The sequence below is a fragment of the Sorex fumeus genome, unplaced genomic scaffold (genome assembly GCF_029834395.1).
Source record: "Sorex fumeus unplaced genomic scaffold, SorFum_2.1 ptg000199l, whole genome shotgun sequence".
NCBI lineage: Eukaryota > Metazoa > Chordata > Mammalia > Eulipotyphla > Soricidae > Sorex > Sorex fumeus.
In genome coordinates this window covers 1554175-1581126 of record NW_026606256.1, presented here as the reverse complement: position 1 = coordinate 1581126, position 26952 = coordinate 1554175, and the positions used below count along the sequence as shown (strand labels likewise).

Sequence of the window (26952 nt, the reverse complement as noted above, 5' to 3'; positions counted from 1 at the left end):
TTTCCCTGTGGGACTTGTACATTTTGGGGGCCTGATATTTTTTGTTTGGTTGGTTTTGGGGCCACACCCAGCTCAGCTGACTTACTCCTGACTCTTCCCCTCAGGGATCACTGCTGGTAGAACTTGGGGACCATGTGGGGTGCCAGGGACAGAACCCGGGTCAGCCTCCTACAAGGCAAATGCCCTACCCTCTGTACTATCGCTCTGACACTGCTCCCCCCTACCCAACTCCTTAATTTTGTTTGCTGGTATTTTAGTTTTGTTTTGGGCTTGACTCAGATGTTCAATGCTAATCCTGTCTCAGTGCTCAAGGAGGTAGAGTGCCATGCCAGGGCTCAAAGCCAAGCCTCCTTCATGCTTCCAATCCTTTGGGCAAACTCCCAGCTCTTCCACAGGGAGTTTTTTTTCCCCTTGGTTCACCCTGCAATGCACAGGATTATTTACGGCTTGATGCTCACCTGGGTGCTTCCAGTTGTGCGCCAGGGACTATGTGCCAGGGACTAAACCTGGGCCATCAGCATGCAAGGCATGCACTAGCTTTAAGCTATTTTCTCACTCAGATTATTATTATTGTTGTTGTTGTTATTTGAGAGGGTGGATACTCAACTACGCTCAGATATTACTCCTTGCTCTATATAGGCTCAGGGATTACTCCTGGTGGTGCTCAGGGGATCATATGGACTGCTGGGGATTGAACCCACATTTCTGCATACTAGGCAAGTGCCATACCTGTTGCACTGTCTCTCCAGCCCCCATGTGGCCAGGTTATTATTTTGGTCTTTTTTGGGGGCGGGGACTGCATCTGGCAGTCCACTCCTGACTCTGCTCAGGAATCACTCTTGGCAGGGCTTGGGGTGCTGGGCTTGATCCTGTATTGTGTAAGGTGTGCACCCTCCCTGATGGACTGTCTCTCTCATCTCATTCTCTCGAAATTCTTACTAAGTCTTGGGTTATATTTTGCCTTGATTTTTTTCCTTAGGAATTTTTAGTCACTCTGTAGTTCTCGGATGGATCAAGGAAACCACATTTGTACTAAAATTTTAATATTGTTTTTCTAAAGCGTAGCATTCTAATCATACTGCAGTCATAACCTGTTTGGATTTATAAGTTGAAATCTCTGGTTTCAGTTTTCTCTTATGCTGTACATTATCTAGGAAGAGTTTTAAACTCTTAGGGAAAACGTGCATGTGTGGGTTGTCTCTGCTGCCTGAGTGTTATTTTCCTGAGCCAGCGCCGCCAGAGAGTATGAAGCCCGCCTGGAAAGGTACAGTGAGCGCATCTGGACTTGTAAGAGTACTGGGAGCAGCCAGCTAACGCACAAGGAAGCCTGGGAGGAGGAGCAAGAAGTTGCCGAGCTGTAAGTAATGAAATAGTTCTAGCACCATTCTTGCCTCATGAACATTCTGGAAGTGTGGCTCTGTGCAAGGGAAGCTGTAGAAACAAAAGTAATACGGGCTGGAGCGATAGACTAGTGGCTTAAGGTTCTTGCCGCCTTGCACACGGCCTACCTGGGTTTGTTTGAGAAGTGTTCATTTTGTTATCCAGAAGGTTTGAACCAGCAGCATTCGTACCAGCAATGGATAAGGGGTTCTTTTTCCCTGCATCCATATCAGCACAGGTTGTTTTCTGTTCTTTGTGATGTGAAAATCTTTTCTGATTATAAGATTAATCTAGGGGTCGGAGCAGTAGGACAGAGGGTAGGGCACTTGCCTTGTGTCCAGCAGACCCAGATTTGATCTCTTTATGATATATGATATATGATATAATCTCTTATGATATAGCATGTGATCCCCATGTGATATCTTGACCACCAGGAGTGGTCTCTGAGTGCAAAGCCAGGAGTAAGCCCTGAGAGACTGGGAGACGTCACGAAAGAGAGAATGCATCTCTGAGGGCCAGGGAAGACTTCATGGAGTGAACAAAATTTGGGGACACCCTGAATGGTTGATTAAATAAAGTGTGAAAGGAGGAGGACAAGGTTAGCGAAGGCAGGCAGATTTGATTGAGACTGGGGAGAAGCAGATAACTGGAGTTAATTAAAGGGAATATAAAGTTTTAATTTAGCAGTCAGGTGGGGCAGCAGTCTAATTTTGAACAACAGAGAATGAGAATAATTGAGAATTATTCCTCACCTGGGCTGGAGCGATAGCACAGCGGGTAGGGCGTTTGCCTTGCACGCAGACAACATGGCCGACCCAAGTTCGATTCCTCCGCCCTTCTTGGAGAGCCTGGCAAGCTACCGAGAGTATCTCTCCGGCACGGCAGAGCCTGGCATGCTACCTGTGACGTATTCAATATGCCAAACACAGTAACAACAAGTCTCACGAAAGGAGACGTTATTGGGCCCGCTCGAGAAAATCGGTGAACAACGGGAGGACCATGACCGTGATGAATTCCTCACCATGTTGAAGTGTTGCTTGAATCTTGTAACTGATTCTAGTCTTTACCCAAAGCATAGTTATTAGCAGCCTGATTAAAATTGGATCGCTTGGGACTGGAGAGATAGTACAGTGGGAAAGGCCCTTACCTTGTACCTGGCAGACCTAGGTTCGGACTCCGGCACCCAGTATGATCCCCTGAGCCCTCCAGGAGTGACCCATGGGCCAGGAGTGATTCCTGAGTACAGCCAGGCATGGTCCCAAAACAAACAGAAATTGGATAACTAATTGCTCGCCATTTCATTTGATTTGCTTCCCATTTTCTGCTATCATAAAGGTTCCAGCAATGAATATCTTGATGCACATATGCTTTTTGCAAATGTTGCAAATGTTACTCTGTACTTTATTTATTTTGACTTTTTTTGCCACTCCTGGAGAGGCTTAGTGGTTACCCCTACACTGTGGGATTACTCCTGGTGGTATTCCAGGGACCATGTGGGATGCTGGGCATGGAACTGGGGACCACTGCATGTAAGGCAAATTCCCTTTTTTTTTTTTTGCTTTTTGGGTCACACCCGGCGATGCTCAGGGGTTACTCCTGGCTCATGCACTCAGGAATTGCTCCTGGCGGTGCTCAGGGGACCATATGGGGTGCTGGGAATCGAACCTGTGTCGGCCATGTTGGCTGCGTGCAAGGCAAATGCCCTACCCGCTGTGCTATCACTCCAGCCCCGCAAATTCCCTTTTTGAGAAATGTTTGAGAAATAAAAACTAGCACGCCATGTTTTACTTTGCAAAAGGAGTTCAAATCATGGTCTCAACATATTAACCATTCCTTATTCATGAAGTGAAAACTCTAGATATCTTACCATGTTTTGTGAATGCTAAATGAATGCTTTTGTTTTATTTTTTGGTTTCTTGGGCCACACCTAGCAATACTCAGGGTATATTCCTGGCTCTTTGCTCAGAGATCACTCCTAGGTGAGCTCGGGACCATATGGGGTACCAGGGATTTAACCCCGATCAGCCACACACAAGGCAAACACCCCACCCACTGTACTATCATTCTAGCCCCCTGAAAGTATTTTATTGATTGCAACTTAATGTAAGTAGATTTTTGTCTGGGGGCTACCTTCTGCAGTGGTCAGGGCCTTCTCCCAACTCAGGGGCCACTCCTGGCAGTGCTAGGGGATCTTATAGTGGCCAGATTGAGCTTGAGCCGGCTGTACAGTCTCTGGCTGCTCATCCACTAAATTTTCAGTCTCCTGTTCCAAAGATGTAAGCGAACAGTTCACACCTAACAAGACAAGTTTGCAAAGACTAATGAAAGGAGGTTCACCTTACTGGGCCAGGGATTCCACTTGGGGCTGAGTGCATGCTTGCAAAAGTGGGGAGCCCTGAGTGATTTCTGGAACCATGTGATCCCCCAAGCACAGAGCCAGGAATAGCCTCTGAACATCACAAGGTGTGGCTCAAAAACAAAATTTTCCCGTCTCTTCCTGTGTCTCATGTGTTTAAATTTTTTTTGGGGGGGGAGTGGGGAGCACACATGGAGTTGTGCTTAGAAACTTTTGACGTGGTGCTTGGGAGTTGTTCTTCTTGTTCTTGGGGGTTTATGGGCTGAGCGGATGCTGAGGATAGAACCTGGGCCTCCCACGTACACAACATGCACTCCACCAGACCCTGGGACCTTCACTTCAGCTCTGGTTTATTTATTTTTGTCTTTTTTGGGCCACCCTTGGTGGTGTCTGGGGCTGCTCCCTGCTCTGTGCTCAGGGGGACCATGCAGTGCTCGGGGGGGTTGAACCCCAGGGTCTCCTGCAGGCCAGTTTTGATTTATAAGCTGGTGTTTCTTGGCTTCTTGCGTATTTTTGCTAAAGAAATGTTTGTTTTGACCTGACTTTAGTCTCTGGAGATAGACTTCTGTGGTTTCTTGGTAACTGATAATGGATTTCTTCAGCTTGAAGGAGGAGTTCCCTACCTGGTATGAAAAGCTTGTTCTGGAAATGGTCCACCATAACACGGCCTCCTTGGAGAAGCTGGTAGACTCTGCCTGGCTGGAGATCATGACCAAATATGCTGTGGGAGAAGAATGTGATTTTGAGGTAAGCACCTACTTTGCATTTTCACTATTTCTATTATTTCAGTGTTTGGACTACTTCTGTCTCCTTGGGACTTCCTCCCTGGTTCAGGGAACTTTTGGCGGGGTGCAGCTGCATGTAAGGCGTATGCCATACCCTTTGTACTATCGCTGTACCAAGCAACTGTTGTTTTTGTGCCAAACCTGGAGGTGCTCAGGGATTATGCCTGGTGGGACTTGGGGAACCATATGGGGTACTGGGAGTTGAACTTGGGTCACCCCCATGCAAGGCAAGCTTTGTACTTGCTGTCATGTCTCTTTGGTCCCCAAGCATCTTTTGTTGTTCATTTGTGTTTTTTGGGCCAAACGTGGCAATGTTTGGGGTCTATCTCTGCTGAGGAATCATTCCTGGTAGTGCTTAGGGGTCCACATGGGATGCCAGAGATTGAACTTAATGGGTTGTGTGCAAGGCAAATGTCCTACATGTCGTACTGTGTCTCTGGCCCCCCAACACCTATTTTTAAAAAAAAGTAATGTGATTTGACTCTTTTATCATAGGTTAAAATTAGGCCCCTTTTTTGCTTCGTTTTTGGGCCAACCCTGTGGTGCTCAGGGCTTCAGCTTGGCTATGTGCTTAGGGATTACTCCTGGTGGGGCTCGGGGGACTATATATGGGATACTGGGACCTTTCGGAATTGAACCTGGGTCCTTAGTGTACAAGGCAAGTGCTTTTGACAGTACACAAAAAGCTTGAACTGGAAACAGTGCCTGGAGAGTACGAGGGCACATGCTTTGCACCCCATAGAGCCCGGTGTGGATCCCTGGCACCACATATATGCCCAGAGCACTCGGGGCTACACTCAGGAATAACCCAAATGGTGCCAGGTATGACTCAAACCTCCAAAAAGATTGCAGATAGAAATGTGCGATTTTTTTCCCTTAATAATTTACAGGACAGGGGATTATGTTTGTGGTGCTGAGGATTGAATTGGGCTTGGTTTTCTGCACAGCAAGTGCTTCTTTGCCTCTTTTGTTTTAATTAGATTCTCTGTCAAACTGCGCTCTCCCTGTCTGACCTTGTAGTTGTCAGGGGAAAAAAAGGCATTCAAAGCCAGGAGTAACCCTTGAGCCCCACTGGCTGTGTGACCCCCCGCCTCCCAAAAAAAATAAAGTCACTGAAAACCTATTTTGTCCAAGACATTCACATTTATTTATTTGTGGTTTTGGGCAACTGCCTGTTGCTTACTCCTGACTTTGTACTCCAGTGGGCTGAGGTACCATATGGGTTGCTGGGGATGGAACCTGGGTTGGCTGTGTGCAAGGCAAATGCCCTACCCCAGTATGAACTGTGAACTGGAACTGGGGGGGGGGGGGGGGGGTCTTTATTTTTACATTTTTTTTGTATTTTTTTGCTTTTTGGGTCACACTTTGCCTTGCAGTTCTCAGGGGTTTTTCCTGGCTCTGCACTTAGAAATTATTCCTGGTTGTGTTGGGGGGGTATGTGCGGGGTAGCAGACAACTATATGGGATGCTGGAGATGAAATGGGCTCAGTCTTTAGCAAGGCACACATCTAATTCCTGCACCTTCTTCCTGGTTTCTAAGACTAAAAAATGTTTTTGTTGTGTGGTAATAAAAGCTAGCACTTCACACATGCAAGGCAGTTGCCCTATCTCTGAGCTCCAGCTCCAGCCCCAGCTCTGGATTCTTCCTTCTTATTTATTATCTTTGATTCTGTCCTCTGTCTCCTTTACAGGTTGGGAAGGAAAAAATGCTCAAGGTGAGGATTGTGAAGATTCACCCTTTGGAGAAAGTAGATGAAGAGGCAACTGAGAAGAAATCTGATGGTGCCTGTGATTCTCCCTCAAGTGACAAAGAGAACTCTGGCCAGATTGCTCAGGACCACCAGAAGAAGGAGGCAACAGTCAAGGACGATGAAGGGAGGAGAGAAAGTATTAGTATGTATGGTGCTGCTCTCCTTAGTGACGCATGTGAAATTTCTTTCTGCTTCTTTGCTTTCGGGCTATATCCCACCATGCTCAGGGACCACTCTTGGCATCGAAGGGGACATTGTACTCTGCAGAGATTTAAACTCTGGAGACTGCTTGACCTTTATACTATCTGGGTGGAGTCCTGCCCACAGTTTGAAATGGTTTTTTATTTGCCTTTTGGGTCAAACAAACCAGGTGGTGCTCAGGGCTTACTTCTGGCTCAGGAATTACTCCTGGCAGTGCTCGGGGACCATATATATATATATATATATATATCTGGGAAATGAACTCTGCTTGGCCACGTATGCAAGGCAAACTCCCTACTATTGCTCTAGGTCAAATCCTTTTTTTTTTTTCTTTTGCTTTTTGGGTTATACCCGGCGATGCACAGGGGTTACTCCTGGCTCATGCACTCAGGAATTAATCCTGGTGGTGCTCGGGGGACCATATAGGATGCTGGGAATTGAACCCAGGTCAGCTGCATGCAAGGCAAATGCCCTGCCTGCTGTGCTGTCGCTCCAGCCCCTAGTTCAATTTTTTTTTTTTTTTTGGCTTTTTGGATCACACCCAGCAACGCTCAGGGGTTACTCGTGGCTCTGCACTCAGGAATTACTCCTGGCGGTACTTGGGGGACCATATGGGATGCTGGGAATCGAACCCGGGTCGGACGCATGCAAGACAAATGCCCTACCTGCTGTGCTATTGCTCCAGCCCCCCTAGTTCAAATTCTTAATCTGTGATGATTCCTAAACTGACAGTTTAACTTCTAGAACTAATTTGTCTTAGATAACCTGTATTTAATACATGTAAAGCTAAATGGATCATCTCTTCCTGTTGTCTCTCCAAGGCAAGTAAAGAAGAGATGGCTATTTTTCTCCACATCCTGAGTCAGTCCGTGGCACCACCATCTGTTCAGTCCCTTAGGCAGAAAACTTGGAAGCTGTTAATCTACCTTGTTAACAGTTCTATGTCTATATACCTCTGGGTTTTGATTTTGGGCCACACCCAACTGATTCTCAGGAGTTACTTCTGGCTCTGCAGTCAGGGATCACTCCTGGTTGCACTACAGGGACCATATGGGGTTCCTGGGAGATTGAACACCCTCTCTACTGTGATATTGATCTAGTTTTTCTAAATACCTCTTAACTCCTTTCCTCTGTTCCAATTAGTTCAGCATTGAATCTTTTTTTTTTTTTGCTTTTTTTTTTTTTGCTTTTTTTTTTTTTTTTTTTTTTTTGCTTTTTAGGGTAACACTCGGCGATGCATAGGAGTTACTCCTGGCTCTGCACTCATGCACTCAGAAATTACTCCTGGCGGTGCTCAGGGGACCATATGGGATGCCAGGAATCGAACCTGGTCAACCACATGCAAGGCAAACCCCCTATCTGCTGTGCTATTATTGCTCCAGCCCCCTCAGCACTGAATCTTATGCTTTAATTTCCTTCACATTTTGCTCTCCTAAGTGAAGAAAGGTTTTTTTCTCTCCTTCTGTAGTGCTTAGGGACTGTTAATTGGCTTGAGTTGGAGGCTGCTTCCAGGGCTTATTGCATGTAGGGGCACTGCAGTACCTTAATACCTATACTACTTAATGCCTATATACTTAAAACCTATACTACTTAATACCTATACTACTAATGATCTTTCGAAAATACACATAGTCACTTAGACCAAAACTTTGTTTCTGTGTTTATGGACAAATTCCAATCTTCTTTTAAGTGGTCCCCAACTGGAGAGATAGTACAGGGTTAAGGTATTTGCCTGGAATGTAGAGGATCCTGATTCAACCACCAGCATCACATGAACTTCAGGTGCCACTGAGGGCTCAGAGCTGGACGTTACCCCCAGCGCAGCTGTGATCCCCACATTTCATACCTCCCCCGCAGAACAAACCTCATGCATCCAGACCTCAAGACCTCATCACGCAGAATCTCTGATCTCTTCTTTTTCCCATACCTGGTGGTGCTCAGGGACTGTCCTGGCGTTCTGCACAGGGGTCATTCTTCAAAGTGCTTTGGAGACGGTTCAGTCCTGGAATGGAGCTGTTGAGCTATCTCCTTGGCCCCAAAGTTTGTTTTTTCTAGTTCTTGCTTTTTTTTTTCTTCTAGCCTAAGTTAAATATTGCTTCTTTCAGGCTGGGGAGCTGAAGAGCCTACCCCTGAGCACTGCTGGGGTGACCTCAAAACAGAAACAAGGCCGCTGCTGTGTTCTGAGGATTTTTCTTAACTTTGAGGACAGTCCTTCACGGGCTGTTTTATAACTTCACCGGTTGACTCCTTTAGATAATTGAAGTGTAAGAACTTTTTTGCGCTCACTCAGTAGCACTTGGTAGTGTAGGGTGGGTGATCAATAAGATTATAGTGAATGATCATCTAGAATTGAAAGAGTTTTTCTTTTTACTGACTTTCTGTTAATTTGACTAGATGACCGAGCGCGAAGATCGCCGCGCAAACTTCCTACTTCACTGAAAAAAGGAGAAAGAAAATGGGCTCCTCCGAAGTTTCTGCCCCACAAATACGACGTAAAACTGCAGCATGAAGACAAGGTTAGTTGCTGGCACTTAAATGGCAGCCTGTTCTCGGGGACAACATTTAAGGCAGGATTGTGGGGTCAGTTTTCTCAGAAGATATTCTAAGGAAAAGATAATTGAGTGTGTTTCTGCAAGAAATTCTGTAGGTTTATAGCCATAGTAATTATGGCTTTAAATGGCAGGATTTTGGTGTTTGTGGGTTGTTTTTTTTTTTTCCTAATTACACTTTGGGGGTGGAGTCTCCCAAGAGGTTTTCGGAGGTCCTTAGGGTCCATTCTGGGCCAGCAGTTCAGTGCAAGGGCCTAAGGATGCCGTGTTGTGTGGGCTTTGCAATACTAGGGCTTCCTAAGGCCAGCCTGACTGGACGCATTCAAAGCTGTGGCCAACGAAAACTTGGGGGGTGGGGTGCATGCCGTGCCTGCACCTTAAGGCCACACAGCACGACTCTTTGCAGCCTTTCAATTGTAGGTTTTTCCCTATGGGAAAGCATGCTTTCTCTTTTAAAAAAAAAGTTTTTGTTTTGTACAACGGGTAAGATGTCTGCCTTGCATGCACTGATCCTGGTTCAGTTCCAGATCCAGTCAATCATAAGTGATCCCTGAGCACATAACCAGGATTTAGGCCCTGACCACTGCTCTCAAACATGTCTGGTTGTGGCCACAAACTGGAACACATTCTTTCCAGTTTTTTTTTTTTAAATGCATTTATTTTGGATTTGGGGCCAGAGATTCTGGGGTCTTATCATCACATATGCATGGCATGATGTAAATCATGTTCTGTGGCTGAGCAACATAGCCAGTCCAACTCTGCTGTCTTATTGATTCTAAAAGGTTGTTTTGGGTTGGGGTGTTGGTCTACATCCACTTGTATTATTTCTGGTTATGTGCATGGAAATGAAGCCTGGAGGTGCTCTAGGACTTATCACCCGAGGTGACAGAGATGGACCAGTGATTTGCAGCGTGCAAGACAAGTGCCTTACCTCTGACTCATCTTCTGCGCACCCCCCCCCCCACCCCTGTCCATTTTTGGGCCACACCCAGTACTCCTGGCTGGCTCAGGGGGAAATATGGGGTACTGGGGATCGATTCCAGGTTGGCCACTTGCAAGGCAAGCACCTTTTTCTTTCCCGTTTGTTTGATTTTGGGGCCACACTTTGCGATTCTCAAGAATTACTCCTGGAGGTGTTGGGACCAAATGGGGTACCAGGGATGGAACCCGTGCAGTGGAAGGCAAACATCCTACCCTGCAAGGCAAACACCCTACTCGTCTCTTTCCTGAGTCTCCTGCCCCTAGAATGTATCTTTTTTATTTTTTTTTAATTTTTTCTTCCCCATACAACTTCTAATGTATCTTCTTTTAAAAAATTGAATCACAGTGAGATACACATTTTCAAAGCTGTTCATGATTGTATTTCATTCATACAGTGTTCCAACCCCCTTCCTCCACCTATGTACATTTCCCAACACAGTGTCCCCAGTTTCCCTCCTGCCACCGCCACCCTCCCAGCCTGCTTCTATGGCATGCGCTTTTCTCCTTCTCTCTCCTAGAGAGAGAATGTATCTTAAAGTAAATTTTCAAGAATTATTTTCTTAGTGCTACATAAAATGCTATCTTCATTGTCTTTTAGGTTATTTGAGTAAAGCGATTTACTTTTTGGTTATTACAAATTTTTGACAAGTTGACTGGACGCAGGACAGAGCCAAGTGTGGGAGACAGCTAATCTAAGATGCGTCCACTAGTCAGGGTGTTGGGGAGTCTCAGCTGCTTCCCTGATTATCATTTGTATTTTTGGATGAATGTTGTTTTAGTAAATTTTTTTATTAAAATACTAAAATTGTGAATTTTTTTTTTTACTAAAATGTTACTTGTAAATATTTTTATAGAAAGTTAGAAAATTCAAATAGAGGGGCTGTAAAGAGAGCTCGATAGACTGACTGCGCCTGTTGGTACTCTTTCCAGCCCTTGGAATTGCTCCTTTTCGAGGGAGGACCCAAGCCTTTGCTTTAAGTGATTACTTGCATTTTATCCCTCTACTGAGTTGCTTCTGTTTGTTCCCCTAGATCATCAGTAATGTGCCAGCAGACAGCTTGGTTCGAACAGAACGCCCACCCAATAAAGAGATCCTCCGCTACTTCATCCGGCATAACGCACTACGGGCTGGGACTGGGGAAAACGCACCCTGGGTCGTGGAAGATGAGCTGGTGAAGAAGTATTCCCTGCCTAGCAAGTTCAGTGACTTTTTGCTTGATCCATACAAGGTAAGGTGACTACTCTCTGTACAGCATGATAGAGAACACCATCGTGCTTTTGTCTTCCCGGGTGGTCTCCTAAAGGATTTGGGGCAAATTTTGAAATCTTAATATTAGATTACAAATTCAGAATTTCTCAGCTACGTCTGTTTTATAGGGGCTGTGATAGTGGCACTTATAGTAAAGAGACCATATCGAATACTTCTAAAGTTAAATTTTTTATTATAATCGCATAATTAAAAAACACCAATATACATTTTTTGTTTTATTTTTTTTTTTTTTTGCTTTTTGGGTCACACTCTGCAGTGCTCAGGGGTCCATATGGGATCCCAGGGATCGAACTCGCTTTGGCTGTGTGCAAGGCAAACACTCTCCTCATTGTATTATCTCTCCAGCTTCTACATGTCCTTTTTAACCTTAGATCCTTTTTGGAGTGAAATATGGCATACATACAAAAAAGGTTTTACAGATTGGTTCCTAAAAATGAAAATTGATTTTGTATATGAAATAAGATGATCAGATATACTGGCTGCTTTGAAAAGAATACTATTCACATAACAGGTAACAGGAAATTGAGCATTTCTCTCGAGAACTAATTTTTTTTTAAAGTCATCTCATTTCATCTCAAAACATTCTTATGGACTTGTGTACTTTATATACATATGTACATATATATGTATCAAAGCAGCCCAGCTTCCCAGAAGGGGAAACTGAGCTAGCTTAATCAGAATCATCAGGGAGAAGATGAGAAACCCAGCACTTGTCCTTGGATTTATGATCATCTTTTTTTGTGTCAGGGATTTTCTAACAAGATTTTCAATGTAGGTTTGGAATTGTTGATGCTTTTCTTGTTGGAAAACTTTTATCATCTTGGTCTCTGGGCCAGAATAGGCCCAGAGGGCTGCTAATTTTTGCTAACTCTCCAAGCAGGGAGGTGACTCCTCCGGTACAGACTCTGCATTTCGTCCCTAGCACTGCCGCTGCACACACACACACACACACACACACACACACACACACACACCCAGCTCCTCTGGTATGGGCCATTCATAACCAACAACAATCAAAAAGTCATTTCCAGGGTTTCTTCTCTTTTGGTTTTTGGGTCACCTTGGTGATGTTCAGGGGTTACTATTGGCTCTGCCCTCCGGGATCACTCCTAGTGGGGCTCTGGGAAACCATGGGGGATGCCAGGGATTGCACTTGACTCAGTCATGTGCACAGCAGGCGCAAAACCCTTCTCACTGTACTAACTCTGGCTCTAGATTGGTTTTTTTGTTTTGGGGACATACCGGATAATACGTAGGTCACTCCTGGCTTTGACTCAGGATTAGCTCCCGGCGGTGCTCGGGGAACTATTTGGGATGCTGGGGAATGAACCTGGGCACACAGCTTGTCTGCCGTACTATCACTCTGGCCCAGGTTTTCTTTCATATTTTTAAATCTCTTCCTTTCACTGTGGAACACTAAGACCCTCATAAGTTATAAAGTTAAATTACCTCAGTTATTTTAGTTTGATTTGGGTAATAGAAGTATTCAAGAAGTGTGTTCATTCTAAACGTTGGTAAAGACTTTCAGTCATAGTTGTAGTTGAGTGTTTAGCATGTCTTCCACCAGCTTGGGAACTAGCAGTCCACTGCATGCACAACATGCTCTCACTCAGCCTCTTGGGCCTTTTTTTTTTTTGGACTGCTGCAAGCTATTCTAGTCAAATCTGCTGTAAGAGGGAATGATTCTGGGTGTGGGTCTGTCCCGCATATTTAGGCCCTGTATTCTATGCCTGGCACTGCATATCTGACCATTTCTCCTCTCCCCACAGTACTGGGTGGGCCCTCTGGCTCCTAAATATGGCTTAGAGTGGCCTTGGCCCCTCATCATGCTCACAGTTTCTCTGACAGGTAGCAAACAAAAGAAGGGAGTGGTTTGCTCTTCAAGTCCATGTTTTTCCTTGAATATGTGTCTCGGCTTGCTTGTCTGTTAGTTTCTTTTGGTACCTGTGTTCCCTTGAACATATCTCTCCTCTTTTCCTCCTCTCATATCTTCCTTCTTTCTGGTTTTATTTTATTTTATTTTGGGACCACACCTGAAAGTGCTTGGGGCTTACTCCTGGTTGTGCACTTGGGGATCACTCCCAGTGGGGCTTGGAGGACCATATGAGGTGTCAGGATTGAACCTAGGTCTGCTGAGTGCAAGGCAAGCCCCCAGCCCTCTGTTCTATTTTTCCGGGGCCCTTACATCTTTCTAAGTAAGCTTCAATTGAAAAACTGTCTTCCTTCACTTAAAAGAAAAAAAAGGTAATGAATTTACTTCAAAAGACTAGTATAAAATCCATACTAGTGTAAAGTAAGTAGGAAATTAAATTTATACCCTTTTTTTGAAGATAAGTTTTATTGGGGAAAAGTTTCTGATGGTTAAAGCTGCAAGCACATTACTTTCAGTTACAATTCTACAGACCTAGTAGCTGCAGAGATGCCAGTGTTCAAGTCTATTTTAAAATTAATAACACAAGCCCACATCTAAAGTTCTCGGAGTGGTTTGGAATGGGAAACCACTGATCTCAGTTGTTCTCAAATGTTGTTCCACCACGTCCTTAGAAGTCATAGGATAAAATCAGTGAGCACAGATGGACATTGCTTTTCATGAGTGATTTGGACAAGAAGCTTCACACCTTTGAGAACACAGTAAGATAACAAGTCCCAATTGGTGGGGTATGTAGCATACAGCATGAGTTTTACAGGGCTTCGGGGAGGCAGGGGCTAGGGCAGTCAGCAGTCATTGGCAAGGGCACATGAGACAGCAGCCAGCAGGAGGGAGGAGTGCTGAGGGCAGGCGCGTCCCGGGCCTGCCCAGCCTTGCACTTGCTCAAAGAAAACACCTGCGACATCTCACAATACACCTTACCCCACCCCAGTCCCCAGAAAGTCTAGGTCAGCAAAGCTAGAGATAGAGGGTCCTGGTCAGGGTTCCCACGGGGGACTGCCTCTCATCTTCTTCTGGTTCCATGTGATGTAAGAAAAATATGGACCACTTCATGACTTTGTGTGTCATTCTTGTGCAGGGGCCATGCTAATCTTCTCTGTATCATTCCAATTTTACTATATGTACTGCTGAAGCAAGCACTGTACACTATTTTTCAAAATGTTTCCTCTTGGAGCCACACCTGGTGGTACTCAGGATTTCCTCTGACTCTGCCCTGAGAGATCATTCTCTTGGGTCCTGGGGTCAGATGAGTGTTAGGCAAGTGTCCTGCTTGCTGTACTACCTCTCAGCCTGTTTTTACACTTTTCGGGGTGGGCAGAAAAAAGATAGGGCCAGCTCAGCAATTTCAGGGCTTACTCTTGATTTTGTGCTCGGGAATCACTCTAGCAGGGGTTAGGGAACCATATAATTGGGGCTGGGGTCGAACCTGGGTCAACCCCTTTCAAACCAAGCACTTTTATCCTGTACTGTCTCTCAGGTTCTATATTTACTTTCTCATTTATAGATATCTGAACCAGGTACCATAAAGCTAGAATTTAAATATTTATCACAGATAAATGATGATGATGATAAACCAGATCATCTTTGTTTCTTCATTGTTTTTTCACTGAAAAGGAATTTATTTATTTATTTATTTATTTATTTTTGCTCTTTGGGTCATACCCGGTGATGCACAGGGGTTACTCCTGACTCTGCACTCAGGAATTACTCCTGGAGGTGCTCAGGGGACCATATGGGATGCTGGGAACTGAACCTGGGTCAGCCGCATGCAAGTCAAGCGTCCTACCCACTGTACTGTCATTCCAGCCCTTTATTTTGTTCTTTAAAATAAATTTATATCTTTCGGTTTTGGGGCCATACCTGCTGATGCTCAGGGCTTACTGCTGTCTTTTGAGTTCAGGGCTCACTTCCAGCGAGGCCTGGGGGAACCATATGGGGTGCCAGGGATTGAACCTGGGGGTGGGCGCATACAAGGCAAGTGGCCTCTGTGCTATATTACCTTTCTGATCTTATTTCACTTCTTTGTTGTTATGTTTTTGCCCTGTTCTAGGCAGTGCTCAGGGCTTACTCCTGGCTCTGTGCTCAGGGATCACTTCTGACGGGTTCAGGGAACCATGTGGGGTGCTGGGGATCGAACCAACGTCAGCCACGTACAAAGCAAGCATCCTACCTGCTGAACTATTTATCTAGCTTCCCCTTGTTTTTAAATTAAAATTAGGGGGTGTTGAAGAAATAGCACAGCGGGTAGAGCGTTTGCCTTGCACACAGCCGACCCGGGTTCGATTCCCAGCATCCCATATGGTCCCCTGAGCACTACCAGGAATAACTTCTGAGTACAGAGCCAGGAGTAACCCCTGTGCATCCCAGGTGTGACCCAAAAAGCAAAATAAAATAAATAAATTAAGAGGTGATGGAGGGTTTTTTAAGCAGTGCTCAGGAGCCTCGGGGCCCTTATTTCAAAGTCATCTAGGTCAGCTGTTCAATGCAAGGGCCCCTGATGCAGGGCTGTGAGAGCACCTGTGGTGCTGGGTGTTACCTTGCAGGCCTCCAGGGCTGCATCCCATCCCTCTTGGGAGACCTGTGGTGCCAGGGTTTGTTTTTGAGTTCTGATGTGCGTACATGCTAGGGCATAATTCTTAAGCACAGTAGTCTTCCTAGTTCATCTAAGGGGAATTTCCCCCCCCACCCCCTCAAATTTTGGGGCCAGAACAGCAGTATAGCGGGTGCTTGCTTTGCTCATGGCCAGCCCAGGTTCAGTCCCCAGCATCCATATGGTCCCTAGAGCACTACCAGGAGCAATTTCATTTCTTTCTTTATTTTTATTTTTATTTTTGGGTCGGTGATGCTCAGGGTTACTCCTGGCGGTGATCGGGGGACCATATAAGATACCGGGGATTGAACCTAGGTTGGCCACATGCAAGGCAAACGTCTACTATTGTACTATCTCCCAGGAGTAATTTCTGAGGGCAGAACCAGGAGCAATATTTGAGCATCTTTGGGTGTGACCTAAACCCACTCCTCCCTCCAAAAAAAAAATGTGTTCAGCGGCTACTCCTGCAGTTATCCTATACTGTTTCTCCAGCCCCCTAAAGAAAATTTTTATTTTTTTAATTTTAATTTTTTGCTCTGTTGGGTCCCACCCAGCGATGCTCAGGGGTTACTCCTGGCTCTGAATCACTCCTGGCAGTGCTCGGGGGACCATATGGGATGCTGGGAATCGAACCCGGGTTGGCCGTGTGCAAGGGCAAATGCCCTATCTGCTGTGCTATTGCTCTAGCCGCGTAAAGGAAATTTTAAATTGAGGATTTAAACATTAAAGATAATAGTAGGATAAAAAAAATTTTTTTTTCTTTTTGCCTCCAGTTTCTTTAAATGTTTGTATTTTGGTTTGTGGCACACCAGCCTGATTGTGTGCTTGGGGATTATTTCTGGGCTGCTGGGAGTTGAACCAAGGTCAGCTTCTTGCAAGGCAGGACCCTCCCCGCTGTCCTGTCTCCAGCCCTTGGGCTTTACTCCGTCTAGTTGTTTGTGTATATTATTGGAGAGAGGCAGCTTGGACAGAAAGCAGACGACACCCTTTTGTACCTGGGGCTTTATTCTGGTGCCTGCAGGTGATATTGGAGGCTGGGATAAGACAGATGTGTGATCGGGCATACTCCTGGCTCTTTGCTCAGGGATCTCTCCTGGTGGTGCTTGGGACATAAGTGGTGCTGGGGATCAAACCTAGATTTTGGGGTTCTTTTTTCCTTTTGGGGTCACACCTGGCGATGCACAGGGGTTACTCCTGGCTCTGCACTCAGGAATCACTCCTGGCGGCGCTCAGAGGACCATATGGGTTGCTGGGAATTGAACCCGGGTTGGCCGCGTGCAAGGCAAACGCCCTACCCGCTGTGCTATCTCTCAGCCCCAAACCTAGGTTTGATTTTAAGTTTAACTTAGCGTCTGAATGGCTGCTCTAAAGAGGTTTCTTCGCTTTATTAGATTTCCTTATTTGTGGTGTGTTGTAGGTGACAGGAAACAGGTATAGAAATGAATATTTTTATTCTTTGACAGTTTTGGGCGGGTCTTTGCCAAATAATACTGCTGATTTATACATTCATCCCTCTCTCCCTTCCCACGTACTTCTTTAGTAGATTACTTGTGCTGAAGGGGCGGGGGAGATCCCTCAGCACATAAGTGGTTTTATACTTTTTCAGATCCCCCCGAGTCCAGCCATGCCGGCTCCCGTTTGGCTGTGACTGCCCAGCATGGCCCGTGCTGAGACGCTCCGGTTTCTGAAGGACTGCTCGCGCGGGGAGCCGGCCTGTTGGGAGGGGGTTGGGTGAGTTCATTTCTTTCATTTTTCAGAAAATAAATGATACGGTGTGGTTTGGCAAAAACACACCTTCTAAACCGTTTATTTAAAAATGGACAGCTGGACCTGGTCAGCTCTTCTTGCATCATTTCTGCATAATACTGCTGAAATTGAAGAAACATTATGTTAGATTTGAGTGGCTTTTTAAATACAAATAAAAATTGTAAATTAAGAAGTAACTCAAGGGCTTCAGACATAGTACAGTGGACTGGGCACTTGCCTCACCTGTGCTCGACCTGAATTTGACATCCCACCCTCAACCCCCCCCCCCCCCCCCCCCCCCCCCGTGACCACATGTGGTTTTTCCGGCCCCTCCAGAAGTGATCCTCAAATGGAGATCCAGGGGAAGCCCTGATCACTGCCCAAGGTAGCCTAAAACGACAAATAACCCAATTATAGTAGATCTTATAATTGATCTGGTTTATAATTGAAAGGTTTAAGGGGGCTGGAGAAATAGTACAGTGGATAGAGCACTTGCCTTGGACACCAACTCTGAGTTTGATCCCTGGTACCCCGGGTTGTCTTCTGAGCCCACCAGAAATGATCCCTGAGCACAGAGCAAGGAGTATACCCTGAGTACCACTGGGTGTGTCTAAAAAATAAAAGTATTCCTTTCAAATGCTAAAAATGAAAATGTTGAGGCTGGAGCAATAGCACAGTGGGTAAGGCTATTGCCTTGTGCACAGCCTACCTGGGTTCGATTCCCAGCATCCCATATGGTTTTCTGAGCACCACCAGGGATAATTCCTGAGTGCAGAGCCAGGAGTGACCCCTGTGCATCGCCGGGTGTGACCCAAAAAGCAAAAAAAATAAAGAAGAAAAAGTTAATTTGATTTCCTATTTGGTGATAACCTTCATTTGAGGGAAGACTGTTGTTATCTGGAGCATTAGAATGTATCAGGTCTGTCACATCTGCTCTGAAGATCAGCCAAGGCTAACTGGGACTGAGATGCTGAGTAGCTTTTGGAATATACGTCTGTTTTTCATTCTTCCTGGGAGTGTTGACTTGTCCTATAATCTGAAAATTATGTTCTCTTTAAAGTGTCGGCACTACTATTCTCCAGAAGGAGTTGGTATCATTTTTTTTCCCTTTTTCTTTTCTTATTTTGTCTGTTGGGCCATACCTGGTGATGCCCAGGGCTTGCTCTTGGCCCTGCACTTAGGAATCACTCCTGGCAGTGCTTGTGGTACCGGGGGTTGAACTCAGGTTGGCCCTGTGCAAGGCAAGCCCCCTACCTGCTGTACTATTGCTCTGGCCCCGGAGAAGACATGTTTAAGTTCTCTTTGTTTATCTCTTAATATTTTGAAGTTAATTCTGGGGAACTAGAACTGAAAATTCTGCTTACTCAGGGAAGTAAACCTGGAGATGGGGGGTGGGGTGCCATGCAGGGCCAGGGATTGAATTTGGGTTCTCCACATGCCAGGCATGCTTCATTTCTTTCCATCACTGTGTTGGGCTCCAAATTAACTTCTAAGATTAGAGAATTTATTGTATTCTGTTTTAGAGTGGCGCATCCGAGCTTGTGGATGTGTCTTCCCTGCGGTGCGCTGGTCACCACTCCCCTCTGCTTTGGGGATGCGGCTTCCCTTCCCCCTCTGCCATTCTGGAGCGGCCATCTTTAGTTTGGGACGTGATGACTCTTTGTTTACTTGTTGGAGTTCTCGCCTCATACTTCCTTAAGTACAACAGGTCTTGGGGGTGTTGCTTAGCGACTCAGTGCTTGCCTTGCATTTATGAGGTCCTGGGTTTGGTCCCTGACCACATAATAAAAGAAAACTCATACACACAAAACTATTTACTTCAGGAAGAAAATCAAGCTAGAGAATGTATTCAGAAGAAGGACCTGTGCATGTGGTCCACTCATTTCTCAAACTTACATGTTTCTTGTTGCCTGGGTTCTGTTGAATTTTTTTTTTCTCTCCTCTCCATTTTGGGCCATGCCAATAGTGCTCAGGACTTTCTCCTGGCTCTGTATTGAGGGATCATTCCAGGAGGGGTTCGGGACTGTATGGAGCTGGGGATTGAACCAGGGCTGGCTACATACAAGGCAAATGTCCTACCTATTGTACTATTGCTCTGACCCCTCTCATTTCCTTAATGTCTAAATCTTATTTTGGCATTGTAATTCAGTTGATTAAATTTTATTCAACCTGTTTACTCCTAATGAAAGCATAGGAATTTTTACCATCCAGAGTGGAATTGTCACCATGACCTCTGTACCCTTACCACCCACCCCTTTTTTTGGGCTGCACATGGTATCGGACCTTACTTGCAGTGTGATGCTGGGGGGTTGAACTTGGAATTCACATTTAAACAGAGACACAACCCCACGGCAACATGACAAATGGGCTTCTAGCATTACTAATTTTGTGGAGGTACCAAATCCAGCAGTGCTTAGGGCTTAGTCCTGCCTCTCTGCTCAGGAATCACTCCTGGAAGTGTTCAGGGAACCCTCTGGGGTGCCAGGGATTAAACCCAAGTTGGTCACATGCAAGGCAAGTTCCTTAGCTGCTGTACTGTGACTCCATCCAATATATTACTAATTCTTATCATGATTCTAAGGTAGCTATTTGAGGAGAAATAACAGAGTATGGAGGAGTAGAAAAATACCCAGGAAACTGGTTTCTGGGTGTGTTGCTGTCAGTTCCTGATGCAAGTGGAACCCCTCCCAACTGTTGCATCCCATCTGTTTTTGAACCCCATCTGACAGTTTCAGGAGTGACCCCTGGTGGTACTTTGTGACTGTGTGTGGTGCTGGGATCCAATTTGGTGTTGGTAGGATGTGAGGCAAGCACCCTAGCCCCTGTCCCCTCCCTCCCACCTGCTATTGAATCTTCTATTCTCACCAGTTAAAGGTGAATCTGTGCACACAAGGATCAGCAGGTGCAGGAGCAGAGATAAGGGTTTTTTGTTTTGTTTTGTTTTGTTTTGTTTTGGTTCTGTGAGATAGACAAAGGTTGTGGCGCTGGACAGAGAGGAAGCAAGGATGGTGCAGGTGAGCTCCTGGGGAGGGACTTGAGAGTGCAGCAGACAGGGCTCTTGACTGCATGGGGTTGCCCTGGTTTTTGAACTCCAGCACCTCTTAGGGTTCCCTGAACCCCACCATGAGTAAGCCCTGAACACTGCTAGGTATGGCCCCAAAACCAATAAAAAAGTGGCAAGAGTGAATAGTTCAGTCACAGACAGTAGAGGAAAAGAATCTGAAATAGATAAAGACATGACCAAAGAGTGCTGATGTACTGGAAAGAGATCTTTAGGTGCAGAGAGAAGGCAGAGAAGGAACCTGTGTGTGTGTGTGTGTGTGTGTGTGTGTGTGTGTGTGTGTGTGGTCGGTCATTGATACCTTCTGTTGGGTTTGGGGCTAGCCTGCTGATGCTCAGGTGCCCATGTAGTTGCAGGGAAAGAAGCCAGCCTCTTGCACGCAAAGCTGTATACTCAAGGCCATTGAGCTATTCCTCCAGTCCTGATTTTTGTTTTAATTTATGAACTTAGTACTTTATAAAATTACATAGTTCTGTCTCAAGATACTTAATGTTTTCAGTTTTTGGGCCACATCTGACTATACTCAGGCAGAGTTCTCTCCTAGTAGACTGAGGGGACTATACGGGGTGCCAGGGATCAAACCCCAGTTTGCCACATACAAGGCAAAGTGCCCTACCCCCTACCCGACCTGACTCTAGCCCCTCAAGATATTTTAAAAACCTTTTAGATGTCCTGTTTGGGGTACAGCTGGTGGTGCTCAGGGCTTTCTTGTCTGTTCAGGAATCACTTGTGGCAGTGCTTGGTGGACTATAAAGGGACCAAAGTGGAGTCAGCTGTGTGCAAGACACCTTAACCCCTCTACTAACTCTCCGGACTGATGTGTTGCCTCTGTTTAGATCAGCTATTCTTAATGTGGGGTCTGTAGATGTAGATCCTTAGATTACCTGCATCATCATCATCATCATCATCATCATATTATTATTGTTATTACTATTGTTGTGTTGGGATCAAACACAATCCCTTTTTTGGGGGGGTTCACACCCAGTAATACTCAGGGGTTACTCCTGCCTCTGCACTCAGGAATTACTCCTGGGGTGCTTGGGGGACACGAGATGCCAAAGATTGAATTGGGATCAGCTGTGTGCAAGGCAAATGCCCTACCCGCTGTACTATGGCTTCTCCTCTGTAATCCCTTACTTGTAAGGCACAAGTACCTGCAGTACTATGGCTACGGCATCCAGATTTGTTTTATTTATATTTTTAGATCTACTTGGGGCCAGATCCAGGTGTCCTGTGTAATAGGCATATATTTTTGTGCCCCTTGAGCCCCATGTCTTCCTACATGTGTGATTTTGGAAAGTTTATTAAGTTTAATGAAGTTTTTGGAATGTTTATTAAAGTATTTTAGAAACCACAAGCCTATTTAGATGTGGAAGACTAGGAGCATAGAATTTGGGGGCCCAGGGGTTATCATACCCAGGACCTACACATACAAGACAGCTGTTCAGCTACTGAGCTACATCCCCGTTGTTTAAAGTTTGTGTTTTAGTTTTCCAAATACTTCCAGCATGGTGATCAGGTTGTGTTTGTTCCTGCTGTTGCTGAGGGAACCATGTGGTTCCTGGGATCAAACTCAGGCGTCCAAGGTTGTAGCAATAGTGCAGCAGAGAGGGTGACGTCAGGAGTTGTTCCTGAGTGCAAAGCCAGGAGTAATCCCTGAGCATCACCTGGTGTGGCTCCAAATCAAAAAAACCCATAAACCTTCAGACCTCCTTACCTGTTCAGCACGTGAACCCGCCCTTTGGGCCATCTTCCCAGCCCAAAATTCATTCTTGAGTCTAGTGTTCAAGAGAAATATTCATTGATGAGTCAAAACATTAGCTCATCGGGGCTGGAGAGATAGCACAGCGGTAGGGCATTTGCCTTGCACGCAGCCAACATGGCCAACACAGGTTCGATTCCCAGCATCCCATATGGTCCCCTGAGCACTGCCAGGAGTAATTCCTGAGTCCATGAGCCAGGAGTAACCCCTGAGCATCGCCGGGTGTGACCCAAAAAGCAAAAAAAAAAAAAAAACATTAGCTCATGTTCATATCTTTGTTTGGGGGAGACAAGGTGACATTGAACAAGTAACGAATCTGTAGCTTTACCTGAAAAACAAGGGAAAGGGGACTTTTAGGATGCTTGAACATCTCTTTATAAAATTTTTCTTAAAAAATTTTTTTTGTTTGCTCTTCAATTCTAGTACATGACTCTCAACCCTTCTACCAAGAGGAAGAGCGCGAGCTCCCCAGACAGGAAGCCCACCAAGAAGGCCAAGGCAGACAGTGCTTCCCTGAACTCCCCACTCAACCCGAAGCTCTGGTGTCACGTACACTTGAAGAAATCCCTGAATGGGTCCCCACTCAAAGTGAAGAACTCAAAAAATTCCAAGTCTCCAGAAGAGCATCTGGAAGAAGTGATGAAGATGATGTCTCCCGGCAAGCTGCACGCCAACTTCCACATTGCCAAGAAGGGCCCGGCTGCCAAGAAGCCAGCCAAGCACGGCGACAAGCCCCTGAGAGCCAAGGGCCGAGGCAAAGGCATCCTCAATGGACAGAAGTCCACAGGGGGGGCCAAGTCACCCAAAAAGGGACTGAAGACCCCTAAAACAAAAATGAAGCAGATGACTCTGTTGGACATGGCGAAAGGTACCCAGAAGATAACACGCACCCCACGGAATTCTGGGGGGACGCCTCGGTCCTCGACGAAACTGCAGAAGCACCTGCCTCCAGCTGCTCTACACCTTATTGCCTACTACAGAGAGAACAAAGACCGGGAGGACAAGAAGAGCGCCCTGTCCTGCGTCATCTCCAAAACTGCACGCCTCCTCTCCAGTGAGGACCGGGCCCGCCTCCCCGAGGAGTTGCGTGGAATTGTCCAGAAACGCTTCGAGCTGCTGGAGCACAAGCGGAAGTGGGCCTCGATGTCCGAGGAGCAACGCAAAGAGTATCTGAAGAAGAAACGGGAGGAGCTGAAGGAAAAGTTGAAGGAGAAGGCCAAGGAGCGGAGAGAAAAGGAGATGCTTGAGAGGCTGGAAAAGCAGAAGCGGTTCGAGGACCACGAACTGGCGGGCAAAAGCCTCCCCACTTTCCGGCTGGTGGACACGCCAGAGGGGCTGCCCAACACACTCTTCGGGGACGTGGCCATGGTGGTGGAGTTTCTGAGCTGTTACTCGGGGTTGCTCCTCCCCGACGCTCAGTACCCGATCACTGCCGTCTCCCTCATGGAAGCTTTGAGCGCAGAGAAGGGGGGCTTCCTCTACCTGAACCGGGTGCTGGTCATCCTCCTCCAGACCCTCCTGCAGGATGAAATTGCTGAAGACTATGGCGAGCTGGGCATGAAGCTCTCGGAAATCCCGCTGACTCTGCACTCCGTCTCGGAGCTGGTGCGGCTGTGCCTCCGCCGGTCTGACGTCCAGGAGGAAAGCGAGGCCTCTGACACCGAGGACAATAAGGATTCGGCACCCTTTGAGGACAACGAGGTGCAGGATGAGTTCCTGGAGAAGCTGGAGACGTCTGAGTTCTTCGAGTTGACCTCGGAAGAGAAGCTGCAGATCCTCACAGCACTGTGCCACCGCATCCTCATGACGTACTCCGTGCAGGACCACATGGAGACCAGGCAGCAGATGTCGGCGGAGCTGTGGAAGGAACGGCTGGCGGTCCTGAAGGAGGAGAACGACAAGAAGCGAGCCGAGAAGCAGAAGCGGAAAGAAATGGAGGCCAGAAATAAGGAGAACGGGAAGGAGGAGAACGGGCTCAGCAAAGCGGAGAGAAAAAAGGACATTGTGAAGTTCGAGCCCCAGGTGGAGCTGGAAGCGGAAGACATGATCAGCGCTGTGAAGAGCAGGCGGCTGCTTGCCATTCAGGCGAAGAAGGAGCGGGAAATCCAGGAGAGAGAGATGAAAGGTAAAGGCTGGACCAGGGAGCCGAGGGGGTAGAAGGAAATTTCAAAGGTAGTGGCAAGGGCATCGCTTGTCCTGTTGAGATGTTTTTGTCTTCAGTAGCCCAAACCCTCCGAGGTCTAGAGTGGTCTGGCATCCTGCAGTTCCTGATAGTTAGGCTCTGATGAATGCAGTGCTGGCCTTGTTCCCAGTGCTGTCAGAGACCAAATCTACACAGATAGACATAATGGACTTGGGAGTTTGGGCCTGGGTTTCATTCTTCGCCGACTCAGCTGTGGGCCTTTGGGCAGGTTAAGTATCTGCGCCTCAGTGTTTCATTTGTTGTTGAGATTGTTTGAACAGTTCTATCCATAAATGTATGTTCTGGGTTGTGCCCTGTCACTGAGCCACATCCTGGAATGGCTAGCTCAGTGGCTGGTGAAGTGCTCAGCTGTGCATGGTTCTTGGGCAATCCTTGACAGTGCTGGTAGTGGGGTGGTGCCCTTGCAATGCTGGGGATCGAATCCATGGGAGGCGTGATCTCTGGCCTTTGGTCATTTCAGCAAATAAACAACAAGGGATTTGAAGCCTGCTGCATATTTGCCGAATCAGATGTAACTTTTCCGATACTTAAGTGTAGGAATACCAAAATTGAAGTATTATAGCAAAATCCAGTCAAATGTCTTAAAAAGGTGTAGGTAGTTGGAGAGGTAGTAAGGTGGTACACATCCCCCCCCCCCCCACACACACACACACTGACTTGTTTGTTTTTGAAAGTTGTTGTTCGTTGTTTTTGCTTTTTGGGTCATACCTGGCAATGCTCAGGGGTTACTCCTGGTTCTGCACTCAGGAACCACTCCTGGTGCTCGGGGGACCATATGGGATGCTGGAAATCAAACCCAGGTCGGCCGCGTGCAAGGCAAACGCCCTACCCGCTGTGCTCCAGCCCCATAGTTCCAGTACCAGTACCACACCGATCACCATTGTACCCACCTCCCGCTAGAGACCTTGTTTCTTGTATATGGCTTGCTTATGTTGTATGTGTGGTTTACCCCAGTTTCATGTCTGGCACTGCACAGTCTCTGGCATCCATCAGGAGTCAGGTGGGAATAGATTCCCTCCCCACTGTTCTGCCAGGTATGCCTCAAATCAAACACCAGATACTGGGTTGTAATGTAATTCAAATTCCATCCAGTTCATTTTCAATAGATGATTCAGTGTTTAATATATTCACAGATATGTGTAAACTTCTGCAGTTGTATGATATTTTATTCATTTAAAAAGTAAATCTAGGGCTAGAGTGATAATACAGCAGATAGGTGCTTGCCTTGCATGCAGTGCCCAGGATTCTATCTGGCACCCTGAATTTGATTCCTGTCACTCCAGATGATCCCCTGAGTACCACCAGGTGTGGTAGGCCCTCTGTCCTTCAACTGTCCTCCCTGCTGAGTTGACGGTCTGTCCTCTCACTCTAGGTTTGCCTATTAAGGTGTACTGTCTGCATGGCATCAGTTAGAGAGGCTGAAAAGGGTGATGGGGATTGAACTCGGCTGCCTCATATGAAGAACTTGTATGCTGTCACTGAGCCACGTCCCTGGCCCAGAGCATATTGTTTTTGATTGGCTGTGACTGGTTTCCACATACCTATTTGTCATTTTTAGCTCTTTGGAGAATGTCACTTTAGCTCTCTTGCACATTTTCAAATAGGGTTTTTTTTTTTATTATCAACGTAAATCTTTTATTACACGTACAGTCCAAAAACATTTCACACTCCCCCCCCCCCCCCCGATAATGTTCATTGAAGCACAGGTGTTTAAATGTTATAAATTTGGGGGGCCGAAGTGACAGTATAGAGGGAGGGTGCTTGCCTTGCATATGGCCAACCCATTTCGAACACTGGCATCCCTTATTGTCCCCTGAGCACTTCCAGGAGTAATTCCTGAGCACAGAGCCAGGAGCAATCCCTGATCATCACTGGATGTGGCCCCAAAACAAAAACAAAAACTTTTTTTCCTTTGGTTGCTCATGTCTATGGATCCATAGCTAAATTCCAGATTATGAAGATTTGACCCTGTGTTTTCTTCTAGAAGTCTTAGTTTTTGCTCTTATGTTTAGTTCTTTGATTCTTTCTTTTATGACTTTGGCCTCCCAGGCAGTGCTTGGGATGTACAGACCTCTCCTGGCAGCACCCACCAGCTGTGCCAGTGTATCTGTCCAAGACTCAAAGGATATCAGCTACTTGGGCCCCGTGGTGCCAGGAACCACCAGGGCCAATCGACAGTGCTTGTGGGTCTCCAGGGCTATACCTGATAATACCTAGGGTTCTTGGAGGCTCCGATTGGGGTCTTATGCATGTGAGACATGTGCCCCAACCTCTGTACCATCTTCATAGCCCATTTGATTCATTTGACTCAATTAGTTTTTGTCATATGAGAAGGGCAGGTTTTTTTTGTTTTTTTTTTTTTTTTGCTTAAGGCACTACAATGCTAT

General features: G+C 46.3%; 1 protein-coding gene and 1 non-coding gene across 2 annotated transcripts in view; one reads left to right on the top strand and one right to left on the bottom strand.

Annotated features, from left to right (window-relative positions):
- Positions 1 to 26952, top strand: part of BAZ1B (bromodomain adjacent to zinc finger domain 1B) — a 62526-nt gene that overhangs the window by 8375 nt on the left and 27199 nt on the right. Inside the window, exons 2-7 of the mRNA XM_056108252.1 lie at positions 1241 to 1357; positions 4339 to 4483; positions 6213 to 6414; positions 8868 to 8989; positions 11035 to 11232; positions 22786 to 24487. Of these exons, the coding sequence (XP_055964227.1) occupies positions 1241 to 1357; positions 4339 to 4483; positions 6213 to 6414; positions 8868 to 8989; positions 11035 to 11232; positions 22786 to 24487 (2486 nt within the window). The remainder of the gene's footprint in view (positions 1 to 1240; positions 1358 to 4338; positions 4484 to 6212; positions 6415 to 8867; positions 8990 to 11034; positions 11233 to 22785; positions 24488 to 26952) is intronic.
- Positions 14237 to 14343, bottom strand: LOC130017570 (U6 spliceosomal RNA). The gene has a single exon (XR_008791431.1). It is a non-coding gene; the product is annotated as a U6 spliceosomal RNA (small nuclear RNA).